Source organism: Clarias gariepinus, chromosome 8 (assembly GCF_024256425.1).
Source record: "Clarias gariepinus isolate MV-2021 ecotype Netherlands chromosome 8, CGAR_prim_01v2, whole genome shotgun sequence".
NCBI classification, from domain to species: Eukaryota; Metazoa; Chordata; class Actinopteri; order Siluriformes; family Clariidae; genus Clarias; species Clarias gariepinus.
Window position 1 is genome coordinate 11,115,313 of NC_071107.1, and position 9,229 is coordinate 11,124,541.

The 9,229-nt window shown below is 36.2% G+C and overlaps 1 protein-coding gene across 2 annotated transcripts; it reads left to right on the plus strand.

The window, feature by feature from the left end:
- Positions 1–336: 336 nt before the first annotated feature.
- On the plus strand, positions 337–9,090 carry tacr2 (tachykinin receptor 2). Of its 2 annotated transcripts, none has more exons than XM_053502230.1 (5): positions 337–934; positions 5,888–6,082; positions 6,563–6,713; positions 7,026–7,222; positions 8,242–9,090. In XM_053502230.1, the coding sequence occupies exons 1-5, from the start codon at positions 528–530 to the stop codon at positions 8,432–8,434; spliced, it is 1,143 nt and encodes a 380-aa protein (XP_053358205.1). In that variant the 5' UTR covers positions 337–527; the 3' UTR covers positions 8,435–9,090. The 2 variants fall into 2 exon arrangements, with proteins under 2 accessions (XP_053358205.1, XP_053358207.1); XM_053502232.1 differs by having other exon boundaries at positions 411–934; positions 8,221–9,090.
- The last annotated feature ends 139 nt before the right edge of the window (positions 9,091–9,229 follow it).

Sequence of the window (9,229 nt, forward strand, 5' to 3'; positions counted from 1 at the left end):
CGATAGGCTGCAGGCTCCCCATGACTCTAGTCTGTATACAGGATTAAGCAGTGTAGATGATGAGTGAGTGAGAGTATCAGTGCTTTTGCTTGTGATAACATATAGTACACTTATATAATATAATCTATAGTTAATTATGATAACAATATGACAAAAATATTGGAAAACAGTTATTAAGGTGCTGAAGTATTTGTACAATGCCTTTAGGACATCCATCCTCATCCATTTACTTTTACACCCCTCCCCAACACACACACACAGAAAGACACTTCTCCAGCAGCTCCACTCATGCTCTCCAATTACTGTACGCACCAGTAAGCTGCAGGAGGTGTTACAAAGAAGCCGCACTGAACCCTACTTCACTTTTTTGATTTATTACTTGTAAGTAAAAAAAAAAAAAAAAAAAAAAAATGAATCGCTGCACGTTTCCAGCATGTGTGCCCTGCATATGTTTAGTCCTGACTGCGTTAGTGATTGCCACTACTGGAAAGACCTTGGAGAACTGATTTGAGCGAGCGGTGAGTGCTATGGATGCGACTTCGGATCCGATCTCGCTGACATCAGCGCTTTACGATGGAGGTGATGCTGAGGAAGGGAACGAGACCTCCGCCAACCTGTTCGCGCAGCCCGCATGGCAGGTGGCTCTGTGGGCGCTCGCGTACTCTCTGGTGGTGCTGGTGTCTGTGGCGGGAAACGTCACCGTCATCTGGATCATCGTTGCGCACAGACGCATGAGGACGGTCACCAACTACTTCATCGTGAACCTGGCCTTCTCGGACGCCTCCATGGCCACCTTTAACACTGTATTCAATTTCGTTTACGCGCTGCACAACGACTGGTACTTTGGTCTGGGCTACTGCAAATTTCAGAACTTTATCCCTATCACTGCTGTCTTCTCCAGCATCTACTCTATGGCTGCTATCGCTGTGGACAGGTGAGCACTGTGCCCCTCTTCTCATGGATCTCATCCCAGTAAAGATAGATTGGAGCTTTAATCTGCCTATATATATCATAATTCAGAGAGGGTGTAGTGCTGAAGTCACAGAGCTTTCAACAGACTGTAACCATCTAATCCGACCAATTTGTTAACAGGATAATTTGTCTGTTCATTTGTTCACACCCTAATCTGACTGTTCAATTAATCAACCAATCAATCAATCAATCAATCAATCTTTAATTATTTATAGAACACCATTTGCAATGTTCTCTACAACAAGATACAATGTTAATACTTTAACAAACTAATAAAACACAAGGGAAAAAAAAGAACAAGAAGTTCTCAATAGAATTAAGTTCTTAATAAACCAATATTAAAAGGCAGACTCTTCCACCATTTCAGAGCAAATGCTCCATCACCTCTAGTATTCTATTCTGGCCTTGATACATACAGTATAATAGGCTTTGATTGGAGGCTCTGAGAACACGGGTCGAACAATGAGGCAGTAGCAGATCAGCAAGATATCGAGAGGCGCATATTGTGAAAGATCTTTTAGACCCAACTGTTACAGTAGGCAGTAAAAGGAAGACAGTATCGGGGTTACATGTCCTCTCTTTCGGGCTGCAGCAACATTTTGCACCAGCTGTAATCTTCTTAGGGTGGAATCTGGGCGACTGCTCTTAATTCGTTCACACACTAATGTGACTGTTCATACAGTATTATACAGGATTCTTGTTTTGTTGAGACATTAATCTGACTTTTCATTTTTTCATAAATTAGTCAGACTGACAAATTGTCCATACACTAATCTGAGTGTTAATTCGTTCAAATACAAATCTGACTCTTAATTTGGTCATACACTAATTAGACTGTTAACTTGTTTCTACCCAAATCTGACTATTAATTTGTTAACACTCAATATGTGTGTTAATGTGTTTATATGCTTATCTTACTATTAATTAGTTCACACTAATGTGACTGTTAATTAATTTAAACATTGATTTTGCTGTTAATTTGTTTATACATTAATCTGTTTGCTATTTTATTCGCATACTAATCTGACTGTAAAATCGTTTCTACCCTAATCCAAGTGTTAGTTTCTTGCCACACTAATATGCTTGTTAATGTTTTTAATTTGTTCACACAATTTGAGACACACTAATTAGTTTGTTAATGTTTTTAATTTGTTTAAACATTAATCTGACTGTCCTTACCTAATTTCCCAGATTGATTTATCCAACCTTAATTACTGTTGGAATGAATATATACAAACATGAGCATTATGAGAGTAATATTTAAACTTAAATAAAACAAATACAATCATTATCTCAATCATTTCTTGAGATAATGAGTGAAATTAATCCTTGTATCAAAGCACTTTGTTTTAATATTATGGCTATAGGTTATGTCTGTGTGCACTTTAAAAAAATTATATTTATAACTACCTTTCACCAGTTGGACCAAAAATATAGACAAATGACAAATTAAAGGGGAAGCCAGTGGCTCCAAAATGATGCAGTGATCATTGATTTTTGCTTACCTGGAACATGCCTGCTTGTTCCTTTAGGGAAAAGAGTGATGATAAATCAATATTTCTGACTGATCTTATTTTTTTATCATATGATAAAGCATTTCTGATGGGAGGGGTCTCTTCCACTCACATCATCGTAACAGAAGTTGAGGAAATGTACTCTGTTTTGTGTTTTGTAGAATCATAGCCAAGAAACATTCAAACTGATCTGGCAGCTTCTGATGGTACACTATTAATAGTAGGTTGTATATTTAAAAATATATATATTATTAGCATACTATAGGACTGTATTACAGGCATTCATGGGTACTATAGAAATTGATACAGGAAATATTTTTACAACAGTAATGCACAAAGTAGTAATGCAATTTATCCAAATTTAGTGAAATTGCTCAGTTTGATGTTGTAATTGCATGATGTACAGTATGCATTGTGCTGCTGCTCAGTGACAGGTATACAGATATTCCTAATAAAGAGAACAGAAAGTGTAGTGCTACCTATATATCTACAGTGCATCCGGAAAGTAAAAACCTATACAGTACAGCGCTTAACTTTTCCCACATTTTTTTCATGGTCTTATTCCAAAATGGATTCAATTCATTATTTTCCTTAAAATTCTACAAACAATACTCTACAATGTAAATTCCTGGAGTTTGCCAAAAGGCACCTGGAGGACTCCCAGACCAGGAGAAACATTTTTTTTGTTGAAGCCCCTTTGACACTAATTACAGCCTCTAGTCTTTTTGAGTATGATGCTACAAGATGGTTGTTTTTCTGGAAAGAAATGCTGGACATCTTTTAAAGTGACCATGGGGTGCTTGGTCACTTCCCTAACTAAAGCCCTTCTCCCCCGATTGTTCAGTTAAGCCAGACAGCCCGTGGTTCTAAACTTCTTCCGTTTACGGATTATGGAGGCCACTGTGCTCATTGGGACCTTCATGTCTTGGTTTGTGCACTGACATGCACTGTTAACTGTGGGACCTTATATAGACATGTATGTACCTTTCCAAATTATGTCCAATCAAGTGAATTTACCACAGGTGGACTCCAATTAAGCTGCAGAAACATCTCAGGGCTGAACAGTGGAAAGAAGATGCACCTGTGCTCAATTTTGGCAAAGGCTATGAATATTTCCTCTTAATATTTTTTCCCCTTAGAGTATACCTTTGTGTATTTTTATGTAGTTTTGAAAAATAGTTTTCCAGGTGTGACTTTTTTTTGGCTCTCATTTTTGGCAAGTCTTTGGAACCGAGTAGTCTAGTCCCTGTACCTGATTAGTTTAAGATGGATGATTTTTTGTTTGTTAAGGCCCATAGAGGCCCATTTTCATTCAAGCATAATATCTTACTTTGGATATGAAGCAGTGTGAAACAGCAGCAGATTATGACAGATTATCAGGTCAGTATATTGGTGATGGTGAATGCGGAGTGGTTGACACGAGAAGGGAAATGAGGTTGCTGCTGAGTTTGTTGGATAAACAACCAATTTTTAAAATGTATCTTAAGGCTTAAATCTTTTCATTTAATCTACTCCATGAATTTAATTTAATATGAAGTGAGGGGTGACTAAAGACTTTGCACAATACAGTACATCTACAGTATATAATTTATCTTTATTTCTCTTTCTGTGTGTGTGTGTGTGTGTGTGTGTGTGTGTGTTTATTTTTATGCAAGTTTTTTCTTAAATAATTTGGGATATCTGATCTGGCTACAGATTGGATTTTGGTTGGTTTCCAAGAAGAGATTATTTTTTTCAGTTACTGAAGTATAAGGTTTGAGTTTGGGGGGGGGGGGGGTTGACTTGTTAAGTGTGTGGGTAGTTCCTATGCTATTGGCAAGAGGATTGACACACCTTAATTTTTGTAATGCTAACCTTTAGAAAGGTATGAACCTCTTTAACACTTTCTCAGGTTCTCACCCATTATTTCTCACTATGGTTGAGTCATTACACTTCCAACATACAGTACGATAAAACACATTTCCTTTCCCAGCAGGGCTGCCAAATATACACCTGTATAATAATAATTTTGTTTTACATAGTGCTGGGTAATTGTTTTTTTTTTTTAACTGATCACATTTCTGTCACTATGTTACTCCTATCAGAGATTTCAGAGTTTTTTTATTCTTTTTAATCGAGATATTTTTTTCACTTTAGTCTCAGAATTGGAATAACTAAAACCACATCAACACGCAGTTATATCTACTGTAAATGCTCCATTAAATAATGTGCTGTATGGAGGTGTGCTAAGTAAGAATTCTAGATTTTAACCCCAAAAAGGAGATTAAAGGATGGAGCCATGTACCATGTGAGATTTTTTAATCCTTTTTTTAATCACCTAAAAAGTTGTTAGGCTTCACAGATCAAAATCTGGTCTTGCCTGCCAGATAATTGAGCAAATACAAGCAAGACACTGACTAGTAGAACTCTGCTTATGTCACAACATTGTGATATGCCAACTGCAATCATTCCCATGAATGTTTAGCCTTATCCTTGAAAATCAACTGATATCTTGTTGCCAACTTGTGGAAGAAATGCATCTATCTGAGGGAACTGTACACACAATCATTTACCAACAAGTGGTAGCTTGCACATCACAGAAACTCAGCTTTGAGCTATTGCTGCATCCCCGTACAGTCCTGACCTCAGTCTAACCCATTTCCACATGTTTGACTGGTAAAGAAGTTCCTGAGAGACCAGCATTTCAAACATGAAGCAGGCAGTCTGATCATGGCTTTGGTGTTCTGAGAAATCTTTCTAACTTAATGGTGTTCGAACACTAGTGAAACACTGGGGTAAGTGTATTAGTGTAGCGCTTATCCCAGTGTTTATATAGAAAAATATAGGTCGTTTTACCCTGTTAACAGTGTGCTGTTATTCTGCACAATTAAAAGTCTGTCTTTGTTTTAAACACCCCTCTTAAGTAAAATTTAATTATTGTTTTATTTTATTTATATAATATGGCATGAGTAATGCAAAATGTTTAATGTGTAGCCTTTTACAGGCCAAAGGATATATTCTCCTGTTTGCTTATTCCATATGATACCATTCACGACAAGAAAATGGTTTTAATTTTTTTAAAATGAGAATATGAGATATAAAAATATGAGAATGTCATTCGGTAATGCAGAGTTTACTATATATAGGTGATTTTAACAGAATTCTTTTAGCATTTGACATAAGTCTTGGCTTGTTGACAGGGACTGATTGGATGCACTTACAAACATATACAGTATATCTACAGTATATATCACTAACAAATTAATATATATATATATATATATAATTTAATATATTATTATATATATCATTATATATTTATCATTAATTATGTTTGATTTTCAACTGACAATGAACATAAGGTGTTTTGCACGATGATCTGTCTTTACCATGGCTAAGGTATGATTGGTTTACCATCACAGATATATGGCCATTATTCATCCTTTGAGGTCCAGACTGTCGTCTACCACCACCAAAGTAGTGATTGGTGTTATCTGGGTTGTAGCTTTCTCCTTGGCCTTCCCTCAGTGTTTCTACTCAAGCACAAAGGTCTACTCTCACCGTACAGTCTGCATGGTGGAATGGCCTGATGACTATGGCGGAAAGCACCAGCTCACGTGAGAAAACCATAAACCAAAAACATACACTAAAAAAAAAAAGACATACCATTTTTCTTTGCAAATAATAAATACTTGCTTTATTCATTGAGATATTATTGATGTTATTTATTGTACATATTTCTTATGGTGAATATTTTCCATCAAGGTGAATAGTTTAATGAGAAACTGAACAGTAAAGGTTAAAAAATATGCAGGAATGGTTTCATGTGTGATGAATTACACAGATAGACGGGATCCTCTATTAAAAATTTATTGTAGCCTATGACAGTCATTCCTTTTTGCATTTAAGTGATCATGGTATAGGAATAGGGCATTATTCAGTTGTTCTTAAATAATAACCTTATTTATATAAGTGAAATAATCTGGTGAGTATTTTTTTGTAGTATCTGTGTAGTTTCATTTAATAGTTTTATTCTTAACTGATGTATAGCAAACGTAAAAATATAAGAATACGTTTGCCATGTTAACCCTTTCCAGGTACCAAATAGCTGTCATTATCCTGATCTACTTGCTCCCCCTGCTGGTGATGCTAGTGACCTACAGTATGGTGGGCCAACGTCTGTGGGGCAGCAAGATCCCAGGAGAGGCCTCAGACCACTACCAGAACCAGATTCAGGCCAAGCGTAAGGTCAGATTTAAAACATGTTTCACATTTACACCTAGTATTACATATTACCTTAAGAATGAACCTGTCAATTAATAAATGAAATTATGAGTAAAATTGGGTCACAAGATTAACAAGACAAGCATGATTGACAAACTTCACAGATGGATTTTGGGCACTAGCTGCTCAAAGCAATAACATCTAACATCCTCACCTTAATCTTTTTTTGTAAGGTAAAATGTAACATAGCAGTCACAGCTCAAACTGTTATCAGTGTGACAGTTTTATGCACTACATGTGGAGAATGACTAATACTTTTTTTTTTTTTTACTTAAGGTTGTGAAAATGATGATCGTTGTGGTGACCACCTTTGCTATATGCTGGCTTCCCTATCATATCTACTTCATCTTGGGCAGCTTCAAGAAGGATATATACAATCAGCATTACATCCAACAGGTCTATTTGGCCATCTTCTGGTTAGCTATGAGTTCTACCATGTACAACCCCATCATATACTGCTGCCTGAATCAAAGGTATATAAAACAGTCATATACAAATGTTTCTCTAATCAACCTATAATAAAAACTGTATTTTAGTACTGAATTACACTGTCCTCCATACGTAAAAGAATGGATGGACAGATGGATGCATTATTATTTCTATGTGCACATTTATGCAAATAAATAACTAAACATTCCGCACAATGTTCTGCACAACAACAAAGGGGATTAAAAGTAATATTGCTGAAAAATGTTCCTCATGCTAAGGCAGTTATTCAGAATAAGACATTTAAAATTTTTGAGCCATTTGAATTTAGAAATAAATTTAATCAAATACATTGCCTGGCCAAAAAAAGGGCACCACTTTAAAAGGGTCAAATTATTGGCCTGAAAACAATTTAAGAGATTAAGAACTGTCCAACATGTTATTCAAACCTGGAATGAAAGTGCTAAACCTTTAACTTTATGGCAGAAATGTGGTAAAAAAAAAAAAAAAGTCATGAATGAAGAATGACTTAAATACTTATTGAAGATGCATGGTAATAGTGAAATAAAGAGCATTTCCCTATGCACACATTGTGACAAGAACTTTTCACAGATAGGGACAGCGTTTTTAAACAGTTGTTATTATCGCAAAGCACCTTTACACAATTAAAAGCAATTATGGAAGTGTGTATGAAACATGAATTTGTATGAACCAAAACGATAAGATCCCCTGTCCCTGATGAGCAAGCCAAAGGCGAGGGTGACAGTGGCAAGGAAAAACTCCCTGAGATAACAATAGAAACAAACCTTGAGAGGAACCAGACTCAACTGGGTGATAACGTGTATCATGGATTGAATAAGAAAATTACTTGGTAGTGAGACCAATCAGGAAAAAAAACACTTAAATTTGCTAGAGATCATAAAGATGCACTGGCTTTGTTTTGCTCAGCAACTTTATTGTGGCAATAAATGGATTTTTTTGACCAGGCAATGTAGTAAGGCAATCTACATTTGCAAAAGCATAAATGTGGTATTTTGTTGAACAGACGCCTGCTGCTTCTCCTCAGATTCCGGTCAGGTTTCCGGCGAGCATTCCGCTGGTGCCCGTTCATCAGGGTCTCAGAGGAAGATGACATGGAACTACGGCACATGAGAACCTTCCGGACGACACGCAGCTGTAGAACAGAGACCGCCAGTGTCAGGGTGCGGAACTATGTCACTGCCCCAGAGGAGGTCATGTCCGAGCTCATTAAATCCTAGATTCACTTAACTTGAAGGCAGATAACAAAGGCCATGAAAAAGAAATGCATTCAGCACAGTCACAATAACTCCAGATACCTCACAGAGAAGCTTTTTACACAACAGTTTAATATGGATGTTATTCCAGTGGATTAGACGTGTACTTCCAAAGCTTGAGCACTAATCTTATTTGTTGCTGCTGTATATTTGGGCTGATTAGTTGGTTGTATGTGTTTTAGTAAACATTCTGTGACGTGTAAGAAACCGTAAACTCTAAATACTACCTAGTACTGTCAAAATAAATATCTCACTATAAAATATATTGTTGTAAATTTAAGAATTGCACTAGACATAAGATCTCTTTGTAGTAATGTTACAATTTAGGCTAGAAGTCATAAGAAATGTAAACTAATAGACAAAAGCGGAAAATGTTCAGAAAACAAGCCCAGCTTGATCAAAGTGATAGAATAAATCTCTTGCGTGAATTATATGACTATTATTTATGACTAAATGTGCATAAATTTTGCTGTTTGGCTCTGTCCCTCACCATATTTCATTTGGAAAGAAATAAACCAATTATATTGTGTAGGTAATCAGAAGGTGCCTGTTTATTGTGAGGATTTGGTAAACTTTTCAAATTTTATTCATTTTTAATTAAAATTCATTTTCAATCTGAATGCTTCTATCTTTGAGAGTGTGATAAAAAGGCATCCACAAACTTTGAGGTTATAGTAGAACTTGATAAAATTATTTAAATTGTTGTAAAAGGTTGCTGCATCAAATCTCAGAGATCCCTGGTTCAGTCGTGAGCGCAAG